The sequence below is a fragment of the Aotus nancymaae genome, unplaced genomic scaffold (assembly GCF_030222135.1).
Source record: "Aotus nancymaae isolate 86718 unplaced genomic scaffold, 86718_ANA_hifiasm-v0.15.2.pri h1tg000040l, whole genome shotgun sequence".
Classification (NCBI taxonomy): Eukaryota; Metazoa; Chordata; class Mammalia; order Primates; family Aotidae; genus Aotus; species Aotus nancymaae.
The window spans coordinates 108294696-108322652 of record NW_026988454.1 but is presented as its reverse complement, the minus strand read 5'-3'; the positions used below and the strand labels follow the sequence as shown (position 1 = coordinate 108322652).

The 27957-nt window shown below is 35.3% G+C and overlaps 1 protein-coding gene across 12 annotated transcripts in view; it reads left to right on the top strand.

Moving 5' to 3' along the window:
• MLIP (muscular LMNA interacting protein) overlaps positions 1-27957 on the top strand; it is a 270604-nt gene that overhangs the window by 206522 nt on the left and 36125 nt on the right. For all 12 annotated transcript variants that reach the window (XM_012441573.3, XM_012441581.2, XM_012441586.2 and 9 more), the window contains one exon: positions 2563-2691. In XM_012441573.3, the coding sequence (XP_012296996.2) occupies positions 2563-2691 (129 nt within the window). The remainder of the gene's footprint in view (positions 1-2562; positions 2692-27957) is intronic.

Sequence of the window (27957 nt, the reverse complement as noted above, 5' to 3'; positions counted from 1 at the left end):
AAGAGACAACTGTCAAATCCAGGAAACTCATAAGAACTAAAGATCATAAAAACTGGTAGAGAAACAAATATGAAGCATCAGTAACAGACTCTGATACTTAATATATTTGATATCCAACCAACCAGAAGAGTCTCTCTTCAGGTGTTATCCTGGAAGGGGCTGATACCAAGACAGATGACCTAAGTGGAAGGCTCTAGGCCACGATAAGCCCAAACATCTGCCTGCTTGCAATAAAGTGACCCAGGCAGTCATGTTTCTCTGACAGAGATTATCCTACCATCCAAAGTGTTCCTGGATTTCTTCTCGCTGCTTTCATCTTTCTGCATAGTGATACCAAGCTTAGTCCCTAAGGTACCATGTTGGTTTTAGACTTTTAGCATCTGAGTCCTGGAGTTGCATTTATTTTCTGCCTCACAAGGGAGTAGAAGAGAAGGAGAAGGTGCAGGAATAGGAGAAAGAGAAAGAAAAAATGAAGCAGGAAGTCAAATGAAAAGGAGAAGTGTGGACAACTTAGGATCATGGCCCAGATATCAGGCATCTCTGTAATTACAGATGACTATAAAAATCAGGAACTGGGCCGGGCGCGGTGGCTCAAGCCTGTAATCCCAGCACTTTGGGAGGCCGAGGCGGGTGGATCACGAGGTCAAGAGATCGAGACCATCCTGGTCAACATGGTGAAACCCCGTCTCTACTAAAAATACAAAAAATTAGCCGGGCATGGTGGCGCGTGCCTGTAATCCCAGCTACTCAGGAGGCTGAGGCAGGAGAATTGCCTGAACCCAGGAGGCGGAGGTTGCGGTGAGCCGAGACAAGATCGCGCCATTGCACTCCAGCCTGGGTAACAAGCGCGAAACTCCGTCTCAAAAAAAAAAAAAAAAAAAAAAAAATCAGTAACTGCCTGGACTTTGTTCTTATGCGGCACTTGGTGGAGGAATATTGCTCTCATGTGTATACTCTTATGTGTATACTCCATCTCTCATGTGTATACTCTATGGCATGACTTCATGCACAATTGGAAGTTACTTGTTCATTTTTCCCCTTGAGAAAAATCAGAGTTTCTTAAGTCGGAGATATTTCTCAGTCTGGGGAAGACAGAGACTTGTCTCAAACTGTATTTCCCCAGTTGTCATATACATGAAAGATAACTGGAAAAATATCTGTTGAAGAAAGTATTGCAGAGCGACATTTATTGAAGACTCAAAATATATCAAGTGCTTCATAGAGCAGAGAGATAGATGTAGTCCCTTAAGGCTTGACTTGTGAGAATCAGCATGGATTGAAAAGAGCTAATTTACCGTTTTCCGAAAGGAAATGGGGTTGAGAAGACTGATTGCAGCAAAATGGTTAAACAGAAAGAACATCACAGCTTTTTATTGAATTACTGTTTGTGATGTTTTTACAAACATCAGTGTTTTTTGTGATACTTTACAGGGTAACAAGATTTTGGTTTTTGGGAAACATCATTTTGAAATTACCCCAAGCTAGAGTTCTCCCTTTCTCTCTCTCTGTCAAGTCGACATTGGATACAAGCTTAAAAATCTTGAGGCTGGGCACGGTAGCTCACGCCTGTAATCCAAGTACTTTGGAGGCCAAGGCGGGCGGATCACCTGAGGTCTGGAGTTCAAGACCAGCCTGACCAACATGGTGAAACTCCGTCTTATAAAAAAAAAAAAAAAAAAGAATCTTGAGTGATGTTTTAGTTAAAACTCTTTGATTGCAAGTTACAAAAGTAATGTTGGGTTGAAAAAAAAGTTGAGGGGAGAATCTAGTGTAAAAGAAAAAAAGTCTTAAAGAACCTCAGGACAGGAAATCCATGTAAACCCCAGAATGTCTGGGGACTCAATTCTGGAAAGCCCTCAGGTGTCTCTTTCCTCCATGCACTTTGCTCTGTCTTCTTGCTCTCACCATATGCTTTTTCGGTCATGTTAAAGCTTCGCTGTAGCTTCTACATGACATTACTTAATTTCAGTCTCCCACAGTTTCTGCAGAGCAGTTTAAATCCTTATTTCAGGTTATTGGAAGAGACAATCTATTTGCCACCCACCCTCCACTCTTTTAAGTCAGAAAGCCACCCCAGTTCATAATATGAACATGGCATCTGGGGGCCCAGCTTTGGAGATTTTGGGACATGTAGAGTAGGCACTTTCTAGAAGAAGAAAGTTGTCATGGGCATGGTGGATATACCAAAGTCATCTATGCTGTTGCGCCCAGAATGCTGCCTGACACAGAGAAGACTCTCAACAAATATATAGCAAATGAAGTGTTTGTTGACAATATGCCCCAGCAAGGGTAGAACATTTTTGCATTTCGAATGTTACAATAGTAGATCTTTATGAACTGATGGCTGTTATAGTTAAGTTTTAAATAAACATATTAGCTAAAATCATTTAACTTCAGGCTGTTTTTATGCATTTATGAAGTCGTTTTAGAATTTTAAAAAGTATAATTTTTTTGTGAGAACAGCATTGAATGACTTAACAAGACACATGTTTGTTCATTTTAATGGTGTTTTTTTCCCTGTTTTTTTTTTTTTTTTTTAACATTTATTTAACATCCATGAAGACTAAGCCTGGAGTAATTCGCCCAGTGCCTGTAAAATCCAGGATATTACTGAAAAAAGAGGAGGAAGTCTATGAACCCAACCCTTTCAGTAAATACTTGGAAGATAACAGTGACCTCTTTTCTGAACAGGTGAGTACACACAAGAGAAAATGTTTGCTATTTTGATAAATAAGTATATAAAATATAGATGTCTCTATGAATACAGTATGTGTAAGAAAGTGTTCATTTGATTGGAATGTATTTGGTAATGAAAAAGATACTTGTTTAATAAATAGAAATTCTTAAATAATTCAATAATAATATTTTGAAGCATTTCAATGTGATTTTTTTCTAAAACTTGTCTACCTAGTGCTGGTATTGTTTTGGGGATCAAGATGTTACCCTCTGTAAAGACATCATGAAATCACTGATTGGATGGGTCATATAGGTATTGCATTCTTGTTTCTAAAATCCTGCCTCCAGTGGGTATAGTGGCTCATGTTTGTAATCCTAGCACTTTGGGAAGCCAAGGCAGGAGTGTTGCTTGACCCCAGGAGTTTGAGACCAGCCTGGGCAACATGGTAGAACCCCATCTCTACAACAAATTTAAAAAAAATTAGCTGAGTGTGGTGGCTTGTGCCTGTTGTCCCAGCTACTTGGCAGGCTGAATTGGGAGAATATTTGAGCCAGGAGATGGAGGCTCCAGTGAGCAAGTGTTCATGCCACTGCACTCCAGCCTGGACAACAGAGCAAGACTCTGTCTCAAAAAATAAAATAAAATCCTGCTTCCTTTTGAAGAGATAGAATATTTTAGATTTGGTATATTAAAGTTGACAAAAGCCCTGTTTAGGTTGACATTAACATTGAGATGATGCTGTCTCCCAGATTGGGCAGTACGAAGTACTAGTAACATAACTGGGGCATAAGTCATCATGAGGATTTGTTGTTCATTTTGTTTATGTTTGAAAAATCTATACTACATTCCCCTTAAATATTTTATATGTTGAAGGAGGTATAATGGAGAATTGTCAATGATGCTTTATATTTGTGAAAAATGTGAAAATACACATTTATATAATATAAAACTACATAATGAATAGCAGAGACTTTAAATCTTTGTCTTATTAAAATGTAGCAAATAGTATAAGCTATATATTTTATTGGGAGATTGATATATTATGAAATTAATAAAGAAAAAACTATCTGAATACAGTCAGGACATGTAAGATCATCATATTTTATAATCCACAAAAAAATAGATTTATAAAAATATAAGGTGATATGCTCTTTTAAAATTTTAGTTTAAAAATGATAACTAATATTGAAAATATAAATTACATTTATATTTGTAAAATGTAAAGAATCTCTTATCTGGCATGTTAGCTCTGTGACCCTGGGCAAGTGGTTTCATCTATCTAACCTTCAGTTTCTTAATGCATAAAATGAGGTGTTCAGTTTATGTACATTTTAAGGATCCCTTAAACTCTAAAATTTGCATTACTTAAAATCTATGGTTAACTCTAATTGGGTTTGAAATTCCTCTGTAACCTTGAAAAAGTTCATTACAAATAGTTTTTGTGATTAATTCTAGTTTTTATTTACAAAATTCAGATTAAAATATTTTCTATTGATTTATATATACATTGTGAGAAGGCTATGATTTTGGTAAGTCTGAATTTTTTTTTTTTTTTTTTTTTTTTTTTTGAGACAGTCTTGCTCTGTCACTAGGCACCAGGCTGGAGTGCAGTGGCACGATCTTGGCTCACTGCAACTTCTGCCTCCCGGGTACAAGCAATTCTCCTGCCTCAGCCTCCTGAGTAGCTGGGACTACAGGCGTGCACCACCATGCCCAGCTAATTTTTGTATTTTTAGTAGAGACGGGGTTTCACCATGTTGTCCAGGATGGTCTCCATCTCTTGACCTCACGATCTGCCTGCCTCGGTCTCCCAAAGTGCTGGGATTACAGGCGTGAGCCACCATGCCCGGCCAAGTATGAATTTTTTGGAAGGTATCGATATGATCAAAAATGATAATTAGAGGCAATTATTTTTATTTTGTAGAAAAAAATATAGTCCTCAAATTAAATTAAATAGGGAAATCTTGTTAACATATAAGATTGCCTTCACTAATTCCACATATAACAGAAATGGAAACTCCTTGGGGAAAGCATTTTTCTATCACTGACAAAAGCATTTATGAAATATCTGTTGCTTACATGACACTAATATTTTAGCAGCTTTTAATATGAAGGTTTAGACAGTATAGGATAATTATAAAATGTTTATAAAAATAATTTAATGCTTATATGAAAATCAAACCACCAACAGTTAAATTTCACATATTATCCATGTAACATACATTGTTAACAATATGATCCACTGCTTGGAAATAACTTTATTCTTCTGTGTGAGTATAATTTTAAATTTGTGCATTTTACTTCAAGCAAGACATGTTATAGAATATCGAGTTAATCTACCTGTAATTTACAACATGTATGGTCTACTTTTGAAAATGATAAATTCCATTTTCAAGTGCAGGAAATTCTTGTCATTAAAAATAATTGCTGTCTCTTTTCATTGCCTTTTCTGACTATAAAGTAAGTTTAAAGCTCTTTTCATGTTACAACATAAATCTATTTATTTCCAAATACTAGACTGAAAATTTGACCTGTTTTGCAAATCTTGTTACCACAGACCTAATCTTATTTATGTTTTTTTTCAACCAATTTATCCTTGTTTGTATCCCCATTTGAATGTGGAACATGAGAAGTAATAGCAGACAATGCACTGTCAGAATGGAAAGAAGCCTAGCATACCACTTAAATGTGAATTCTAAAGGTCCCCTGGCCTTATTCATTGACCTGACATGAAAGGGAAAGTTACGATAGAACCTTGGCGCCACTGAACATCTGGGAAATAGCATGTACTATGAACTGGCCTTTTAATGTTGAGCTTTAACTATCATCTCATTGTGTCCAGAATCTACGATGGAGGCAGATACCAAAATAGCTTTCAAGGGTAGATGCTTACTTCTACTTAAAAAATAAATTGAGGCCAGGTGCGATGGCTCATGCCTGTAATCCCAGCACTTTGGGAAGCCAAGGTGGGGGGATCATGAGGTCAGTAGATCGAGACCATCCTGGCCAAAATGGTGAAACCCTGTCTCTATTAAAATACAAAATATTAGCTGGGCATGGTGGTGAGTGCCTGTAATTCCAGCTACTCTAGAGGCTAAGGCAAGGGAAACACTTGAACCAGGAAGGTGGAGATTGCAGTGAGTGTAGATCAGGCCACTGTACTCCAGCCTGGCGACAGAGTGAGACAGTCTAAAAAATAAAATAATAAAAATTAATTAATAAAATTTATAATCTCACCATTGCTACTTCATCAGAACCTCAGTACAAGAAAGTGTACCCAAATTCAGTTCTAGTCACTATTGTCTTCTCTTACGCTGCTGCCACAGAATAAATTGAATGGTTCTGAAGTCAGTTGATCTCATCCACCCATGTAATGGAAAATTCTTTAGCCAGACAGTTGGGCCAAATGGAAGCAGCTCACATTCACTAATCTGCCTTGTACTGGGGACAGTTCCACATGACAGGAGATGTTGGATGGGATTGTTAAGTCAATAAATTTTTCCTAGCAGCTTCCCTGCCATAAAATATGATTTCAAAACTCTGTTACAAAATGTCAGACACTAAAGATGATAATAAGACTAGACAGAGATGTATTTACTGTAGTTCAAAAAGGTGCAGCTGGGCAGCCTTTTGACCTGATTATTAGCTGAAAATTTGCCTGGAAACAGCCACTGAGTACTAACAGCCAAGTTTGAAACCAAATGCATAATCAAGTAAATGAAACTTACTGGCCAGCAACTTTTACATCAAAGTGGTATAGGCCAGAAAGCATCATTGTATATTAGATGCGTTTTTTAAAAAATAATAATAATAAAATAAAACTCTTCAAAATGAAGATTATGCTTTTCTGAAATTATGTTCATTCATTATTAATTAATGATTAATCTTCATTTATTATTCAGTTAATTCATTATTGTCTCAATTTATGGTGTTTTTGAGTTAGTACAAAATGTCCTCACACTTTGTCATAAATGTATGGATTTAAAAACTATGATATGTGTTTCAAGGCATAATTTTTATTGATAATTAAAGGTAGAGTTGGAAAAAATTAGCACAGTTGATTGGACTAGTGGGCATCCAGAAGACATAGAAGCTCAAAAAAGCAATTCACTGATGAGAATGAAGATACTAAAGAGCTGAATGGTATTTAGTTTATTCTGACTATTTATGAGTTTGCAAAATACATTGATTGTTTTCTGATCATTTAATATGTGTAATTAAAGAGGATTTCATTGAAGATTTTCAGTTTAATATAAAAAGGCAATAATTCACCTCATTTACATAATGTGCTATGTAAAAATCCTGTCTCTTTCTTTATAAATTAATAATGCAATTCATAGAATTAGATATACTGTTACTTTCTTAAAGCTCTAAGGAAATCTATAAAAAATTATGTTGGATAGAATTAAAGGGAGAATATTGTTTCATCTGATTGTCCCAGAAATATTATTCTTTGTTTTTTGTTTATGAGAAACAACACTTCCCAGCGTGTATGCCTCTTATTTTTCTTCTCCTTTGTTTAAATGGGAGAGAGAACATATTTTGTATGAAGATGATCATTTAGAGAATTTCCTCCATGCTACCTCACAGAGAACATAAAAGGGTAATTATAGGGAATTTTCCTTATTGGAGTATTTAATTCCTGCTTTTCTTCTGAGTCTTTTTTTAGACATCTGACTTGCCTCTCTTCCCTACCAAAATGACTATATTTGACATTCAACTGTGATGATTATGTCAGTGACTTTCAGGTTTCTATCTAATGATTCATCAGGTTATATTTCAACTGTGACCTTCAACTTCCCTTCTTTATGTCACCTGCACGTTAATATTACAGGGCAAATACCTTTGTCATAGGTGAAACTTGTCAGTATTGTCATACTGCCTTTTCCTCTCTCTGGAAAAACTCTGGCTTTGCCACAAAGTAACTCTTTTTCAACATTTGTTTCTCAATCAAGGTGGCCCATCTTCTGTCATAAAATCATCTTTTATCATTGCTAACATTTTATTTTATTTATTTTATTATTATTATTATTTTCTTTTTTTTAGAATTATCTCACTCAAAATAGCAATAGTGTTGAGGTTGAATATTTTATTAAGAAATATATTGCGGTAAAATGTTTAAATGAACCTTTTTAGGTATAGAAATGACTAAGAGGCTTGCTAGATTGTTTTAACAAGAGGAAAACTGCAATTTCTTATAGCGTTACATTTCTTTGGGAAGGTTTATGAACAGAGATTTGGCTTCTCCAAGTTTTGCCATGTTGTTTTTAAGTATGGAAATCCTTGTGAGGTGTTCTTTATTTGGCCTTGCTTCCTTCCTTTATATGAAAGAGATAATAAACAATTTAGTATGAACAGGTTATGCTCTATATGTAATAAACAAATTATCAGCACAATAAATGTTTCTTAGGATATATCTTTTAAAAAATTGTCTTTTTGAGACAATATTTGCCTTTTCCTCTGAAATATAATTAGATAGGTTCATTTCTTCATACATTCTTCATTCATTTCTTCATACATGGAAGATACATCTTCCATCACCTCTGCGCCCCATTTTTTGACATTTTCTTTCTCTTGATTTTATGTATACATTAAGTTTGGAAATTTGTAACCTATGCTTTAGATTATTCTATTGCAGATGTCAGTTGTTAATGGGAATTTATTTTCCATGCCCCTCTTCAGCTGCCTTATGTAGGGGTAAAAATCTTAAAGAAATTTTTTATTTGCTTTTAAAATAGCAAACACCCAGAGAAGACCTATTTGCCACTTCTATCATAATGGTCTGAAGCATTATTTGCTTAACAAACAGTTGGTGAAAATGTAGTGTCTGATCATACCCCAATCTTCTGGAAAACAATGACATTTTGAAAGTTTATGCAAATATGTTCTATGTTTTGTTAACACGTGATGTTTTTATGTATATTTATTCAAGGGAGATTGGCCACTGCCATATTTAGAACCGCTCATACAAACCACATTACAGTTTAAAAATAGGTCTTTGTTAAAATATAATTTTTAAATTCTTTATTGGTTTTATCTGAAAAGTATTAACAGCATTTGAAAAGAGAGAGGGGACATCTATGTAAAAGTAATTTGAAATAATATCCAAAATCAATGTATTCTGAGATTAGAAAGTTACAAATTTGTGTTTGTTGGCTGGGTGCAGTAGCTCATACCTGTAATCCCAGATCTTTGGGAGGCTGAGGTGGAAGGATTGTTTGAGCCCAGGAGTCTGAGACCAGCCTGGAAACGTAGGGAGACCACATCTCTGCAAAAATTTAAAAATCAGCCAGTTGTGGTGGCATGCATTTGTAGTCTCAGCTACTCAGGAGGCTGAGGCAGCAGGATGGCTTAAGCCCAAGAATTTGAGGTGCCAGTGAGCTATAATTGTGCCATTTCCTTCTAGCCTGAGCAACAAAACAAGACCTCCATCTCTTAAAAATATTGTTTCTTTGTAAGAAAAAAAGATGCATTAATATGTATTATTTCATAGGCGCCTCTGTCTCAAACCTTCTCAAATTTTGAGTCAAGGTTAGCCTGTGTATAGAACCATAGATGGTAACAATCACATACCTTTGGCATGTGGGTGAGAATCTTAAATACGTTTTTATTTGCCAGTATGTACCAAATTGTCTTATAATACTTAAGCTATTTTTGATCAAACTAGTGCCACTCTCCAAGGACACTGTCTACAGAAATCCCCTCCCTCCCTCCCTACACAGTTTCAATTCTATAACTGCCTTAACATATTTTGTATGATAACTATTAATAAGTATGCTTAGGAAATGCAAAGGTATTGGCTTGTGATTTTCTTTTCTGTACTGTACATTTGTTTTTGCTCACGAGACATGAGTTCAAGGTAGAATGCATAGAGGAGAATATAATAAAAATTGGGGGTATTCTTTGAATATGAATGCTAAGTTTAATGTGTTTAAACACATTTTACAATCTCTCAACTTTAGAGATGTTGGCATATATTTTAAATGTGTATTATAAGCAGATTTTGAATGAGGACAAACCTAAAATATGGCAGGATATGTACATTTGAAGGTGAGTTGTATGGAGACAGTTGGGAACCTTCTCTTCCTATGACCCAAAATAAAATATCCTGAAATAAGCAATTTAGACAGGAAAAACAATAAATCTTAATGAGAAGAGCAACCAAAAGAAGGCATAGGAGAAGCAAAAAAACTAAAGCTGGTAATCAAACTGTGTTCTGAATTCCACTAAAATAAGACAAAAGACAGCTTGCGAAGTTTAGCCTGTGGAGAACAGAATCAAGCGAGTGATGCAAATCATTTGAATAAATGTATAGAAAAAAACTCAAAGATTTAAAAAAAAGGAAATGTATTTTTGTCTATTTCAAAGACTTAATGGAAAGGGAGATCTATACTAATTTTTTTTAAGTTCAAAGTTGGTGATTCTTTAGGGATGAAATTACTGGTAGGTTTTTAGAGTTTTAAAAAATAATGTTCTAATTTTCAAATGAGGTCACCCTAAGTGAAATTTAATCTATTGCAGCTCAGGCATCCAAATGTCAATTTTCCTTATGAACCTCAAGATCTTTAAAAAATTTTTTACCTTACTTTCTCTTAAAAATAAAAACCTTCCTTTGGTAAGTAAATAAATAGCTTACCAGGAACTGACTTGTCTAATTATTTTTATCTAATAAAGTTGGGAGGGCCGGGTGCAGTGGCTCACTCCTGTAATCACAGCACTTTGGGAGGCCAAGGTGGGTGGATGACCTGAGGTCAGGAGTTTGGGACCGGCCTGGCCAACATGGTGAAACCCCATCTCTACTAAAAATACAAAAAATTAGCCAGGCATGGTGACAGGCGCCTGTAATCCCAGCTACTGGGGAGGCTGAGGCAGGAGAATTGCTTGAACCCTGCAGGAGGAGGTTGCAGTGAACCGAGATCACGCCATTGCATGCCAACCTGAGCAACAGAATGAGAGTCCATCTCAAAAAATAAAAATAAAGTGGGGAGGTTTAGCGTATTTTATCTGCAAAAGTAAAGCAAATATATATGATGTTTATTACATTGGGTTAAGTTCAGAAAAATAGAGTTGTTTTTTTCTCTCTTAAGCTTAGGTCTCTATGAATTGTGTGCAGTTGAAGACAGGCTCATGGCAGGGCATTGTAGAGTCAAGCTAGTTTAACCTTCCCATGTCAAAAACCATATTCAGGCAGGATCTGATGACCTGATTCATTTTTATGTATAATAGAACCAAAGGAAAGCTAGGACAGCTTGGCTTTGCAGAAACAGTTTTGAAGTGTGTATTCTGGCTGTGACATTGTGGTTAATCACCTCTACTCTGTGCATTTGTGAAACCTGAATCTTGTCAGTGAAATGAGGGGATGGGACTAGATCTGTGATTCTCAACCAGAGATTATTTTACAACTGAGAAAGTGGGGTGCTACTAGCATCTAGTAGGTGGAGGCCAAGGATACTGGCAAAAATCCTACAATGCACAGTACATTCCCCCACAAGAAAGAATTATCCAGCCTCAAATGGTAATAATGCTGGCACTGAGAAATCCTAGACTGGAACATCTCTTGGCTCTCTCTGCTCCAATACTCTTACTAATGAAGCTCATTACTTTATTCCTGCCAAGGGCAATTCAGTTCAACCAACATCAATCAGGTGCCTTCTTTTTGTGTTTTAACTAAGACATTTTTCCTATTTGACTTACAAGAAGAAGGTAAAACTCTGTCTTTGGAATTCCTGACATTCCAAATATTGTCCCATGTAGCTTCTACTCATGGTAGCCCTGTTTGATAAGGAACATACATTTTCATTGATTCCAGATATATCAGCAAAGTTATGGCTTTTCACCTTACTAGACATTTCTTCTTTCTTATTATAGTTCCCCAATTATTATCTAAAACAATCAATTAAAAGAGAAATTTGAAAGAGTCAGGCAATCTGTATGATAACTCTTTAAATCCATATTGTTGGATTAAGTCATTCCTGATATTGGACCTTGTTGTCTTCACCTGCACAATGAGTGGACTACAGTGCTCTATTAAAGGTCTCATTGTATCCTGAAATTCTATGTTTATGTCTTTAAATACTGTTGGAGCCCTCCTGATATTTGATGATTAGATGATTCAAAAAAGAGGGGGAAAAACAAGTATTATTTAGGTCACATGTTTGGAGAGATGGAAAGCGTTAATCTATTGTTTAAGTTAACATCATGTCAGATACCCACCCGTATAGGGTTTACTATGATGTACATGTGTGTGTGCCTGTGTGTGTGCCTGTGTGTGTGCACACGCATGCACTTCCCTCTGCGTTCACAACTTGGATAAAGCAATTTGGGGTAGAGAATCTTTTTTCCCCCCTTTCTTTAAAAGTCACTTTCTGTTCACTTCCTATTTGTATTGAGAAATCATCAATATGATTTATTGCTGCTATTTCCCTTTGAGTAACTATAATTTTGTTTTACTTTGCCTTAAATTAAAAACCCTAAAAGGATGGATAATTTATTTTCAAAATTAAATATATGTGTGTATGCACAAGGTAATTAAATGCACACACATACATATTTAGTAGTTTTTTAAAGGGTCTTGGCATTTGCTACTTAAGTCACTTTTTTTTCTTTTTCACACTGGTGAATTTGTCAACTATTTTTGCCGCAAATATTCTGAATAAGAAGGCTAAGTAGGCAACCTAAAATTTAAATGAAGATACTTTTTATAATGAAAGTGAATATGCCTTTGCACTTCCCTGTTTCTGAATTTACTGTCTCAGCAATTCTTGAAGTGCAGAAGACACCATATTTCATTCATTTGTTTCATAATTACAGAAGACCCTGGGTTAATCCCTGCAATAAACTTTGGGGATAATTTTTGCCTTTTGAATCTCTCTCTGGGAAGTGATGTGGGACTTACACAGGCTATGTATAAGAAAATAATTTAGTTGTAGAACATCAACCTTTTCACTTAAATCCCTTGTTAAGACAATAATAGATTAGAAAGCACAAAACGTCAATATATTAAAAACTGTAAGATCACTTAAAAATATAATACTCCTTAAGCATAAACAATATAAATGCTTCATTTAATGTGTCTAAATATACAGATTTTGTAGCACTAAGAAGTTTTAATGCTATAATAAAAGCATATCTTAGGCTGGACTTGGTGGCTTGTGTGTAATCCCAGCACTTTGGGAAGCTGAGGTGGGCAGATCACCTGAGGTCTAAAGTTCCAAACCAGCCTGGCCAACATGATGAAACCCCATCTCTGCTAAAAATACAAAAATTAGCTGGGACGGTGGTATGTGCCTGTAATCCCAGCTACTCAGGAGGCTGAGGCAGGTATTGCTTGAACCCCAGAGGTGGAGGTTGCAGTGAGCCAAGATTGTGCCACTGTACTTCAGCCTGGGCAATGGAATGAGCCTTCGTCTCAAAAAAAAAAAAAAAAAAAAAAAAAAAATGCATATCTTGTATGTACATAATCTGTTCAGAATTGTGAAAGTTGTTTTTTTTTTAATTCAAAGACATCTACATGCTTTTAGAATTAATAAGGTTGTAATTAGCTGATGTTTGTATGTAGTATATCTCCACTTGAAAATGTTATACCGAAACAATAAAACCATGGTCTCTTCTGTTTTCCTAACAAGGATAGGGTAGTTTGACTGCCTGACTGCTGTAGGAATCAAGAAGAGCATAGCCATTTATTTTTTATGTGCTTTCATAAAGATGATCTTGTCTTTTTACGGTAAGTCACAGATCTGCAGGCATCAGTCAAGTCACACATTTTTAAGCAACTTATCATACTTATTCACTTAGTATAATTTCCTACCATTTTCTGAAATTCAATAGCTCTTATGCTCAGAACAACTCTAACAGTTTTACAATCCACATAGTGGTTCACACCTGTAATCCCAGCACTTGGGAGGCCAAGGCAGGTGGATCACGAGGTCAGGAGATCGAGACCATCCTGGCCAACATGGTGAAACCCCGTCTCTACTAAAAATACAAAAATTAGCTGGGCATGGTGGTGTCTGTAATCTCAGCTACTCAGGATATGCTTGAACCAGGGAGTTGGAGGTTGAAGTGAGCCGAGTTGGCACCACTGTATTCCAGCCTGGCAACAGAAAGAGACTCCGTCTCAGGAAAAAAAAAAAATTTAACTAGTTTTCAAAATCTCCTTTGAGATGTCTCAGAATGACATCTGTCAGAGTCTCTTCCCTCTTTTTGTGAAAGGCTTTCTGCCAAGACACACCCAGCAGCCATTTCTAATCTATGCCTTCCACACCAGACTAGCCATAGGGGAACTAGTGAAGTGGTTCATTTCTTCTAGATTTACTAGGCAATCAGTGGAAAAGTTCTCTCTAATCTTTGATTCCCCAGATTGATCAGGAATTATCTTCATCACCACCACTTCCACCCTGGGAGTCAGCTCAGTGCTGACCACGGCGCATAGGGACCTTGCCTAGTCCTATTGAGGCTTCTGATCTTGCTTTCCTCTGTTCCCTCCATCCTTCTACCCCCAGTCTAAGCACAGTTCACACATTCTTACTCTGATTAATTATGTCTGTCTTAGAGGTTTGATGTCCTAGGTCCTATGCTTTTGAAACCCCAATTTTATTCTCTCAAAGTATTAACTCTGCCATGAGTTTCCAAAATCTATTTTGAAACCAAAACTCTAAAAACATGACTTTTCCATGGTGCATATGTGCCACATTTTCTTTATCCAGTCTATCACTGAGAACACATGGACACAGGGAGGGGAACATCACACACCTGGGCCTGTCGGGGTTGGAGGGATAGTAGAGGGATAGCAGGGGGGTGAGTGGATAGGAGGGATAGCATCAGGAGAAATACCTAATGTAGATGACAGGGTGGTGGATGCAGCAAACACCATGGCACATGTATACCAGTGTAACAGAGCTGCACATTCTGCACATGTACCCCAGAACTGAAAGCATAATAATTTAAAAAGTGGTTAAGACACAAAAAACAAAAAAAGAACATGACTTTTTCCTTTCTTTTTGAAATTCTGCCTAAACATTTTAAGCCAGAAACGAGGATAGAATGAATTGTTAGCTGCCTGAGTTGGCAGCAGGAACATAGGACTATGAGAAAGACACAACTCGAAAACATTGACGAGCATGTGGTCTCTGCAATGCTGAATAGTGAGTGTTGTGGTTTTATGCTGAATGGTGTTGCTGCTTCTCTGTCTACTTATCCCCCTTTCCTCTACACTTAATATCCAGGCACTTAACATTTGCGCCAGGCTCTGCAATAGGCCTGGGTGATTCCCCAGGAAATAAAGCAGACGATATCCCTGCCTCACGGAGCTTAGATTCTAGTGAGTTCCCAATATTCTGGACCTTGGTCTCTGTCTTTTTCCTCCTATTTGTAAACTTTTCTGGACCCTGTGTACTTCCTCTCTAAAAGCTGTCTACTTTACACTCGGGCTGCACATTTTGTGGCCTCCTACTGCAACAGAGGTGATATGTCTGGTCCTTGGGTCCACTGATCATTGAGGAATCCTATTTTGGTGGTTAGTTACTGTAGCTTTTTACTTTCCTACTTCCTGAAGAAGAGGAAACGATGATGAGAGAATACAGTGGCAAGAATATGGGCTCTTGTGATTTTCAAAAAAAATCAGTCCTTACTGAACTTCAATTTTATCCTGCAAAAATGGGGCTACTAATCACCATTTCTAATGGAACCCATACTAATATGTATTTGTGATTTTTTAAAAGTATAATTTCTTCAAATTTTTTCCAATTGTTTTCATCTTTAAGGCACTATAATTGACAAACAAAAATTGTACATATTTAAGGTATAAAACGTGATGATTTGATGTATGTGTATATTATGTAATGATTACTATAATCAAATTAATCAGCATTAAACTATTACCATACTATTTACTCTGTGCATGTATAAGGGATGAGGACACATAAGATCTATTCTCAGCAAATTTCAAGTAAAAAATAAAATATTATTGACTATAGTCACCATGCTGTACATTAGCTCTCCAGAACTTATTCCTCTGATGACTGAATATTTATACCTCGTAAACACCATTTTTCGTTTTTCCCACATTCTAACCCCTGGTCACCGCCATTCTACTCTGCTTCTATAATTCTGACTATTTTAGATTCCTCTAAAGTGAGACCATGCAATATTTGTCCTTTTGTGACTGGTTTATTTCACTGGCATAATATATTTTGGAGTTCATCCATGTTATTAAAAATGGTAGGATTTCTTTCTTTTTAAGGCTGAATAGTATTTCGTTGTTTAACACATTTCATTTACCCATTTATCCATCAACAGACACTTAGATTGTTTCCATATCTAGTTGTTAAGAATGATACTGCAATGGTTACATAAAATACTCACTGTCAAAGGGCTCTGAACGCTTAAATGTTTCCTGTTATCATTTCCTTTAGAATCACTGCAATTTTGGAAGAGAGGGGTTGACTTCCTGTTAAAGGGTCAACTGAATACATTGTCTTCTTTGTCTCTTCCATTATGAGAAATTGTAGAAGTCTCTTTTCTATGTTATTTTTTGACTTCTTCAATTTTAATTTCTCCTTTCTCCTAAACACCTCCAGATGGGAAATGAAAGACCAGAATCAAACTGTATGTATAGAAAAACATAAAACTCAGCATTGTAGTCTTCCACTGCTCACTGTGATTGATTATGGAATATTTTACTTTATTTTCCCTCGAGTGTACCTCCAGCAGATACCTCCATGCTGATCCATGCCATCTGCTCTGTGTAACTTGCTGTTAGACAACCATATACTTTAAGCACTAAGTTATCCAAATTCTATCTTAAAAATTATGTTGTGATTATTAAAACTTTTTATATAGAGGATTTGAAATAGCTAAGCATATGCTAATTTTTTTCATACTTCACAAGTTCAAATTTTCTTGATTCAAATCGGTATTCAGAATAGATGTGTTGGTTTAAATATATCTGTTCTAAAAATGCATATGGATTCTTCAAAATTTGGGTTTCTAAGCAAGAAGATATGCCATGCATTCAAAACCAATTTATATTGGCTTGATCTTAGTGAAATGCAGTTAATCAAAATCTCTTATTTCTTAGTAATATGGGGTTTCTGTGATGGTGTCTATAAAGTGCTGACATGTCTTTAGATAAAGGGGGTCGCTCTTTAAGAAAATATTACTACTGTTCACGATTTTATTAACAAGGTGTTGATTTAAATTAAAATTGTAGCAAAAATGCCACAATGATTTTAAATTGTTATAAGTTCTAGACAGCAAAGGAAAGCTGAAATTAAGTGCTACAGTTAAAAACAAATGTTGCTTTACCAAAAAGGTGGGAAGATGGGAGATAGGACTGACTTAAAGGCTCCAGTAATTTTACCTGTGGTACTCTGAGTTCACAAAGGTATCTTATATTCAGACAGAAAACTGCAGTGTGAAGAGGGGGCAGCATGAGTGAAGAGAAAGTGGATTTTCACCTTTCACTTCCAACCCACAGGCAAGGAAGTGATTTAAAAATGCCGGGATAGAACAAAAGTATCTCATATGTTCAGGCTTTAATGAGAAGAGCTCAAAATGCCTTAAAATGTTCTTTGATGTTGGAATGGGAACAGCATTTGAAGTTAAACAGTATGATCTGATGGTTGAGTAGAAAGTAGGCTTTTTCTAGAACACCAAATCCATCAGATATTGCTATAACATTGATTTTCTGATGTCTCTGTCAATTAAGCAGAGCTAAATTAATTTATTTGCTGCATATTTGTCTGCTAATTTTTCTCTAATGAACAAAGATATTACTTGCTTCATAAGTTCCTGTCTTCTTGAAGTTTTGCAAGATATGATAATAACAACAAAAAAGAATTCTTTTAAAAAATCCAACTCCTCAGTAATGCCTTTTTTTTGAAAATTAGTTCTATGTATATTTACATTGAAGAGGACAATTCTCAAGTGACTGAAAAGTGGTTTAAAGCATTTTATCAGAAATGACTGTTACCTATCTCATTGACAGAAACATGTCCAAGGCAATTTTATGATCCCTGTGCATCCCCCCAAAACTGGAACATTAAAAGATTCATATATTGCATACTAATGAAGGATAGAGTGATGTTCATCTTCAAGAATCATTTAGAATAGTGATCTCTAAAATATTAGGTACCAATCTCCAGATAATTCACTGGGGTTGAAATAGGTCACAGGTTAGACATGACAGAGATTTTATTAGTGTGTTTTGAAACAAATCTCAAACAGGGGTCACAAACTATGGCCTGTGGGCCAAACCTGGCTCACCAATGTTTTTTTAAATAAAGTATCATTGGAACACAGCCTTGCCCATTTAGATGATTTTGTCGTTGTGTGAACATTAGAGGGTATTTACACAAATCTAGATGGTATAGCCCACTACACCTAGGTTACGTGGTATAGCCTATTGCTGCAGGCTACAAACCTGTACAGCACATTACTGTACTGAGTACTGTAAGCAATTGTAACACAATGGTAACTATTTGCATATCTAAACATATCTGATCATAGACAGGGTATGGTGAACATACAATATAAAAGATAAAGAAACACCTATATAGTGCACTTACCATGAATGGAAGTTGCTCTGGGTGATCAGTGAATGAATGGTGAGTAAATGTGAAGGCCTAAGACATTACTTGTACCTTACTGTAGGCTTTATAAACACTTAGATTGCACTAAATTTATTAATTTTTTTTTGAAATGGAATCTTGCTCTGTCACCAGGCGGGAGGGCAGTGGTGTGATCTTGGCTCACTGCATCCTGGGTTCCAGCAGTTCTCCTGCGTCAGCCTCCTGAGCTGGGACTACAGGTGTACACCGTCATACATAATTTTTTGTATTTTAATAGAAATGTTGTTTCACCATGTTGGCAAGGCAGATGTTGAACTCCTGATCTCAGGTGATCTGCCCACCTCAGCCTCCCAAAGTGCTGGGATGACAGATGTGAGCCCCCATGCCTGGTCAATTTTTGTTTTCAATAATAACCTCAGCTTACTGCCATTTTTTACTTAATAAATTTTAATGTTTTAAAGTTTTTGAATCTTGTAATAACACAATTTAAAATTCAAACACATTGTGTAGCTGTACAAAAATATTTTTTCTTTTTATCCTTAATCTATAAGCTTTTTCTCTATTTTAAAATTTTCTGGATTTTTTTTTCTTTAAACATTTTTTTTTAATCAAACACAAATACACACATTAGCCTAGGCAGGGTCAGAGTCACAAGACATCACTCTGCAATAGGAATTTTTCAGATCCATGTTAATCTTATGAGACCACCAATGTGTATATTGTCTGCTGACCAAAACATCGTTATACAGTGCATGACTGTATGTATCTATTGTTTAAGGCTGCTTTCATGTTACTATGTTAGGATTGAGTAATTGTGACAGATTTGTGGTTTGCAAATCTGCAATATTTGCTAACTGGAACTTTACAGAAAGTTTGCCAACTTGGAATATAAAATTATAAAAATTCTAAGCTTTGCTGATTCATATGGGTTTACATGGATCCCCTTTGTAGGTCTGAGTGCTAGATAGTTACAACTCATATATATTCTAAATGAGATTCCCTGGAAAGATGTCAGGGCTTTCTAACTTGGGATGATGGATAGTGAGCCCGCAGCTGGCCATTCCTTAAGCGTGTTGTATCGTATCGCCCTATATGTGTCCAGTTAGCTAGATATACGATTTATCATTTTAAACTATTTTTTAACTAAAATAGCCATCTTAACATAAGCAAATGACTTCATTAAAAAAAAAAAAACCTTCTCCAAAATAATCTAGGTTGACTATACCACTGCTGATACAAGCATAAGCAACAAGAAATAGCAGAGGTGACACTATATCTATGTCTAGCATAAGCTTGTCATCAGCCATATGTATCATTTTAAGCCCTGAAAATCTACTTGCATTTGATAAGAAGTAGGTTATTTTTTTAAATGATTAAAATAATTTAAAATATAGTTTTATATCTGCTTTTATGAATACGCCTAGCCTTAAGTTTATATTTTTGCCTTGAGTTTTAACTAATAATTGCATTATGACATCACACTTGGTAACACATTAACAAAACAGGCAACCAAGGTCATGAAGCTGTGCAATTTTCAGTACTGTTTAAAGACATAAGGTACGCAATATTATAATGTGTAAAGTTGGGGCAAAAAAAAAAAAAGATGGGAGCTGGGGCAAAAAAAATGTGTAAAGTTTTACTGAAGTAAATGATGAAATTCTCTTTTCAAGAATTTTAATAGGGAAAAAATGAAAAACACAGTTCAGCTGGGGATACATGTGTTCTTCCTGCTGAAGTATTTATTGTGGAATAATAACAATAGAATGATGAACTGAAATTTATTCCTTTGTAATTAAATGCCATTAGAAAATGCATAGAAAACACCTTTGAAGATTTGAAAAAGTGAGTAATGAGCCAATTACTCCCAATATGGGAGTTTTATTATGCAGTTGGATCAAAGTATAAATTATAAAATATTCTCAGTTTGTAACATTTGTTTTCTAAATATGAAATATACAGAAAGTGACATTTTTGACTCTTAAGGGAAAAATAATAAAAAATGTGTTCTCTAAAGTAAGTGACTTCTTTAGTAAAAGCACTGTTTTATGAGAAAATTGTGAAGGTATAATAGCAATGGACTACATTAAAAAGTGATTGTTCTATGAGGTTGCAGTTATATCAATATTTATAGATAACCTGTAATGTCAAAGGAGATACACACACACACACACACACACGTACACACGTAGAGGACTCTTTACAATAATGAAACTCTCTTCATGAGAAGGACCATGAAAATCTTTGGTATCATTCAGAGTTTCTCAAGTTACTTCATGACAAATTATTTTAAAAAGTAACAAACTTCAAGACGCATTAGGAATATTCATTTTTGAAACATACGAGTGAGATTTCCTGGTTTAATGCTCTCTCTCTTTGTGACAGCCTGGGCACAGACAAGTTGCCATGGAAAGTGCTATATAGCTGATGATATTATTTTAGAAGTAAAGCCTCAACCAACTCACATCCCAAACCCTGGTCACAGAGATAATCCCAGGTAGTGGTCCTTTCCCAGTATGAACCTGTTGCAAAAACATCTCTTACAGGAAATTCATTTGCTATGGAAATAAATGATACAAAAAGAAAAAAAGCTCCAGATTGAATAACAAACAAAATTAATCTTTAACTTGATACCTTTAAAACAAAGTGTAGTGGACAGTTAAAAAATGACAGAGTATTCCAAGTACCTACCAAAAATTAAAAAAAAGAGAGAGAGAGATTATAATCTGCAAAATGGGCAGATTGAATTCGGGCCAAAAGTTCCTTAAGTAAGACACATAAGAGCTCCTTATAATGTTAAAAGATGGCATTTACAAGGAAAATGCAGTCATTAGAATATCAAAACATCAAAAGGTAACAACTTTCATAAGGCAAAGCAGGAGATAAGATTTGAAAAAAGTGAAAATATTGGTAAAATAGTTTGTTAACTCATTTTTCAGTTTATCATAGATTAAACAAAAAAATAGATAAAAGTAGATCATCTCAAGTAAATCTAATTTGCATATATTCAGACTCCATCCTGCAAACAAAGCAAAATAAAACAAAATACTATTCTTTTTAATATCTGTGGAACTCTCACAAAAACTGACTATACATTAGGCTAAAATAGAAAGCCTACTAATTGCCAAGGTAGAAATGATATACACAAGTTTATCCGATCACAAAAAAATTATAAATTCATAACAAAGTTAGAAAACAAAGTTTCTGACATCTGTAAATTGAGAATTTTGCTTTTTCATGAAACTTTGATCAAAGAGGAAATTCAGAATAACATTTGTGTGTTTTCCTTCTTTTTTCTTCAGCTTTATTGAAGAATAATTGACAATTAAAAATTGTGTATATTTTAGGTAAAAAATTTGATGTTTTGATAGATAAATATTGTGAAATGATCACCACAATCAAGCTAGCATATTTATCACCTCATGCAGTTACCATTATCATTACTATTAATGTTGTGGTAAGAACATTTAGGATCCACCCTCTTAGCAATCAAGTATACAATACACTACTGTTAGTTATATTAATATTATTATACATTGGATCTCCAGAAGTTATTCATCTTTGGTAACTGATACTTTGTACGCTCTGACTAACACTGACCCATTTTTCCCCACCCCTTTGCCCCTGGTAATCACTATTCTACTCTCTGCCTTCTATGAGTTTGACTGTTTTGGATTTCACATGTAAGTGAGGTAATGCACTATATGTCTTTCTGTGTCTGGTTTATTTCACTTAGCACAGTGTCGTCCAGGTTAATTTATATTGCCACAAATGGCAGGATTTTCTTGTTGTTTAAGACTGATGAATATTCCATTGTGTGTGTATTTATATATTATACCACATTTCCTTTATCCACTTACCTATCAGTACACATCTAGGTTATGTCCATCTCTTGGCTATAGTTCTGCAGTGTACGTGAAAGTACAGATATCTCTTCAAGATACTGATTTAACTTCCTTTGGCTTTATACCCAGGAGTGGGATTGCTGGATTTTATGGTAACCATATTTTAAATTTTGGGGGAACCTTCATACTGTTTTCCTTGCTGACTTACCAATTAACATTCCCACCAACAGTGTACAAGTGTTCTCTTTTTCCTACATTCTGGTCAACACTCCTTCCAATTGATAATAGTCATTCTGACAGGTGTGATATAATATCTCATTGTGATTTGCATTTTCCTGATGTTGAGCAACCTTTCATATACCTGTTGGTCTTTTCATATGCTCATTGGCCATATATTCTTTTGAAAAATGTCTACTCAGGTCTCTTGCCCATTTTTTAATTGAGTTATTTAGCTTTCTCATATTGGGTTGTACAGGTTTTTTAAAAATATATATAGTTTGAATGTTAATCTCTTACATATACAGTTTTCAGATATTTTCTTCCTATATTCTTTAGATTACCTTTTCACACTGTTGAATGTTTCCTTGGCTCTACAGATTTTTTTTTAAGTTCGTTGCAATCCCACTTACCAATTTTTGCTTTTGTTGTCTGTGCCAAAAGCAAAACAAACAAAAACATTGCCCACAACAATGTCAAGAAGAAGCTTTCTTATTCCTTGCTTTTAGGAGTTATACAGTTTTGGGTCTTAAGTTTATGTCTTTAATCCATATTGAGTTGATTTTTGTATATTGTATGAAATAAGGATCCAGTTTCATTCTTCTACATGTGGATATACAGTTTTCATTGCACCATTTATTGAGAAGACTATGGGTAGATTTATTTTTGTTCCATTGATCTGTAGTCTGCTTCTATGACACTGCCATACTGTTTTGATTATTATGGTTTTGTAATATATTTTGAAATCACAAAATGTGATCCTCTCAAAAAAGGGTGTTTGAAAACTCTTTGGATTCATTAGATTGACAGTATTTTTAATATTGTCTTTTTGGTTTGCATATGTCTTCTGATCTTTCTAAAGTAAGGTTATATTACTTTGTAATTATACTAAAACTAAGTCTTTAAAAATAATAAAAAGGAGATCTAACTTGAAATAGTAGAAAATAAAATTTTCATCTGGAAAAGAAAGCTAATGAAATCATTGTTTTTCAAATTATTATCTATTAGAACTTATAAGATATAGTTAAAATAGTTCTTGAAAGGAAATGTATAATGTAGAAATGCTTAATAAATATGTAAGAATAGTAATAAAGGTCAACCAAGTAAGCATTCAATTTGGAAAATTTAAAAACATAAATAAAACAATTATTTAGAGGAAACGTTATTTAAGGAGAAAATCCTTATTCTTTGCATAAGAAAATAAAAGGAGTTTATAGGATTAGAAAAAGATAAATAACTAGAAAGAAAAACAGTTGTAGAACTCATAAATATAATAAAATGTATTCCTTGAATAAAGTACAAAATAGCAAACTATTAGCTAAACAGATCAATAAAAAGGGAGAAAAGATAAAATACAAAATGAGAAATAAACATGAAAATAGCTAACAATATAGAGGACACAAAATATGACACTGCTTCTCTCACCCTTATGCAAGTGAATTTGGAATCCACAGGAAATTAATACTTTGTAACAAAAATACAATTTTCCCAGAAAAAGTTACTCCAGTAAATCAATTACCAGAAGAAAAACTGGAAAAAAAAAAAAGGAAAAGTTACCCCCAAAAAGCTCCAGGTCATAAATCAATTCACAGGGAAGGTCACAAATAGATTCATGGGGAAATTCTAACAATCTTTTAAGGAACAAACACAGTTATGTATTGGTTAATGATGGGAGTACACTCTGAGAAATCCATCCTTAGGGGAATTCTCCTATTATTGTTATTATTTGATTTTATGTTTACATAAGTTATTGGGATACAGGTGGTATTTGGTTACATGAGTAAGCTCTTTAGCAGTGATTTGTGAGATCCTGGTGCTCCCATCACCTGAGCAGTATACACTGCACTATATTGTTGTCTTTTATCCCTCACTCCCCTCGCACTCTTCCCCTGAAGTCCCCACAGTCCATTGTATCATTCTTATGCCTTTGCATCCTCATAGCTTAACTTCCACATATCAGTGAGAACATACGATGTTTGATTTTCCATTCCTGAGTTACTTCACTTGGAATAATAGTCTCCAGTGTCATCCAGATCATTGCAAATGCTGTTACTTCATTCCTTTTTATGACTGAGTGGTATTCCATCGTATATAGTGTATATATACCACAGTTTCTTTATCCAGTCATTGATTGATGGACATTGGGTTGGTTCCACGATTTTGCAGTTGTGAATTTTGCTGATATAAACATGCATATGCAAGTATCTTTTTTGAAAAATTACTTTTTTTTCTTGGAGTAGATACCCAGTAATGGGATTGCTGGATCAAATGATAGTTTTATTTTTACCTCTTTAAGGAATCTTCACACTGTTTTCCATAGTGGTTGTACTAGTTAGGGCATTTCTTTTTTGTGTGAAAATCATAGATTGTACCTTACACAAACCTAGATGGTATAGCCTACTACACACCTAGGCTATAGAGTATAGTATAACCTATTGCTCCTAGACTACAAACCTGTACAGCACAGTACTGTACTGAATACTGTAGGCAACTGTCACACAATGGTATTTCTGTATCTAAGCATATCTAAACATGGAAAAGATTCAGTAAAAATGTGGTATAATTTCATGGGACCACCATTGTATGCAGTTCATTGTTTCATTATGCAGTGCATGACTGCAACCCTGACAGCAGATAGTTATAGGCTATAGTAATGCAAGGATATCTTCTCAATTATTTTATGTAGCAAGGGTAACATTGTTATAAAACCCAACAGAAGTTGCACGAACAGGAAACCTCAGCCCAAACTCAGTTATAAATATTAATGGAGATATCTCAATTTTATAGGAGATAGAACTCAGTGGAACATTAAAGAATGCTGTGTCCTTACTAAATGGGATTCAATTCAAGGGGAAAATACTGTAATTATCTTCTTAGGCTTTAAGTGCCATCTTTATTAAACAAAACTAAACTCTTAAGGACTTTCAGTAAGGGATGGTGGATTGAACAATACCTCAAAATATGTTCCTTCCCAATATTCCCTTGAAATTATTATAAAGATGTATTTTAAAGATATAATCTACAAGTATGGGAAGTAAGAAGAGGAGACACAGCAATAACATTTTAAAGGCAGAAAAATATCCTGATGAGGAAAAACTGACATAGTCACCCAAGAAAGCTAAATCCTAGGCTGGCCAGGGAGAAAGCCAAGTACCGATTCCATTTCTATCTTAGAGTTCTCAGAAGGCTTAGGATTTGGAGGTCCTTGATACCTCTGAAGGGAAGGTAAAGAAATAGTAGCTGAAAAAAGGAAGGCAAGGTAAAAGCTATTTAAGAAGTACCCAGGATTGTGCTAAAGAGAATCACAGGATAATAATTTCTACAAACATAGAAGCCAACTAGCACAGATTGAAACGTATGTATGAAGGTTGTCACCACCAACAATCCTTTCTCCTTTGTATTGTGTTACCAACTGATGACACTCAAGTTGAGCTTGGCCAAAGTTCTTAGCTCTCTTCTGCCAGTCCAAGTACTGATAAGATTCTGCTCTCCCTCCCTGCCCAGCTGCCTGGATAAAGTGAGGACAACACCTGATCCTACAGAAGCATTCAAGTTTGACCTGCTCCTAAGAGCTGGAGATTGGCAAAAGTGAACTTAGAAGAACAAAACACAGAGTAGCACACTCTCTGCAGACATTTTTCTCTTGATTGGATAGAACTTAATTCCTCCAGATAACCGCATTTGGTGAACCCGTTGCTGCCCATGGATCACCATGTGCTTGCCCCCGACAACCTGAGAATTGATTTTTATATCCTCCAAGAAAAAAACTGAAGGTTGAATATAAACTAGATACTGTTCAGACCACCTTGTCCTAAGCACCTTCAACTATCAATTACAGCACTGTCCTTTTCTCACATAGCTAGTCTTGTGTTTGCTACTCAGTTGTCATGTTAATCACTTTCACACTGATTAATAATTCATATAATTACCTGGTAAAACAATGAAGTAAATTATAAGTCAGAATCATCTTAAATGGACAAGTACTGCGTGTGTTCCATTCAAGCTACCCACTGACATGGCTTTCATTTAACAATGTTAGAGGTATTAACCAATTAAATTAGGCAAAAGGAAAAAATAAAAACTATAATAACTGGCAAAGAGGAGATAAGTTTATCACTGTGTTAGGTGATTTGATTTTTTCGGAAAGTCTAAGAGAATCAACTGAACAACAATTACAATCAGTAAGATAACTCAGTAACCTGTCTTGGTAGAAAATAAATAGCTTTCATGTACCGATACAGAAAAATTCCAAAATTGTCAAATAAAAAAATTAAACAAATAAGAAACAGAATACTGTAAAGAGAATGTTATCTTTTTAATTTTTTAAATTTAAATTTTTTTCTTCAACTTTTAAGTTCCAGGGTGCATGTGCAGGATGTCTAGGTTTGTTACATAGGTAAACACGTGCCTCATGGTAGCTTACTGCACCGATCAACCTGTCACCTAGGTATTAAGTCCAGCATCCATTAGCTATTCTTCCTGATGCTCTCCCTCCTCCCACAACCCCCGACAAGCCCTAGTGGGTGTTGTTCCCTGACCATATGCCATGTGTTCTTATTTTTCATCTCCCACTTATAAGGGAGAACATGTGATGTTTAGTTTTTCTGTTCCTGCATTAGTTTGCTGAGGATAATGGCTTGCAGCTCCATTCATGTCTCTGCAAAGAACATGATCTTTTTCCTTTATATGGCCACATAGTATTCCATGGTGTATATGTACCACATTTTCTTTATCTAGTCTATCATTGATAGGCATTTGGATTGATTCCATGTCTTTGCTAGATGCTGTCTTTTTAAAATAATAAATGTATGCATGTGCTATGTGTTTAAAATAAAATATATATTTGTATTTTCTTGATTTGTGGAAGACGTATACCTGTATGTAGGCCTTTTTTGCAACTTTTCTTTGTAGCCTCAAGACTTCTTACTTTTTTGATTTCCTTGCTCCAGTTCACATAATTCATGGCCTCATGCTGTGGCTCCTCCTTCCTCAAAGTCATTCATCCTTTTTCCATGTTAAAAACCCACTCTAGTTAAGGCCTCATAACCTCTCCTCTTTGCAATTGAACTCTTCTGTTTGTTACACCACCAGTTTTTCTCTAAAACAACATATTGCCTAGAACTGAAGACCTCATTCCTTCTTTCCAGGCTCGCCTCTCCCTGATTCCTTATCCATGACAAACTCAACTCTGAAACTTACTATGTCATGAACTAAACCTTGTACTTCTGCCTCTCCACTCATATGTCAATACTCTCCACAGTACCCTCCTCTTGACTTCCTGATTTCTTTCAGACCAGATCACAAGCATCTTTAAATTAATTTCCGTAACTACCTACCTCTTCCATGAAGACGTTTCTAACCCCAGCCTACTTCCTTTGGATGTATTCTCTTCTTCCCTACATATATCTCCTCTTAATAGTTTCAAAAATAAACCTGGTGACCTTCAGGAGACATTCTGCAGGCACTTGTTTTGTTCCACAGAAGAGGCTGGAGTAGGGGACTGAAAGGAATTTTTGAAAGAGATACACAATACACATTGAAAGCAGGTTTCTCATGAAGGACACCTCCTAGTGAGAAGAGGTTTTCTTCTTACTGGTAAGAGATTCTAACCTATGTCTATCATAGACCTAATTCCACGGGTGCTTGACTTTTT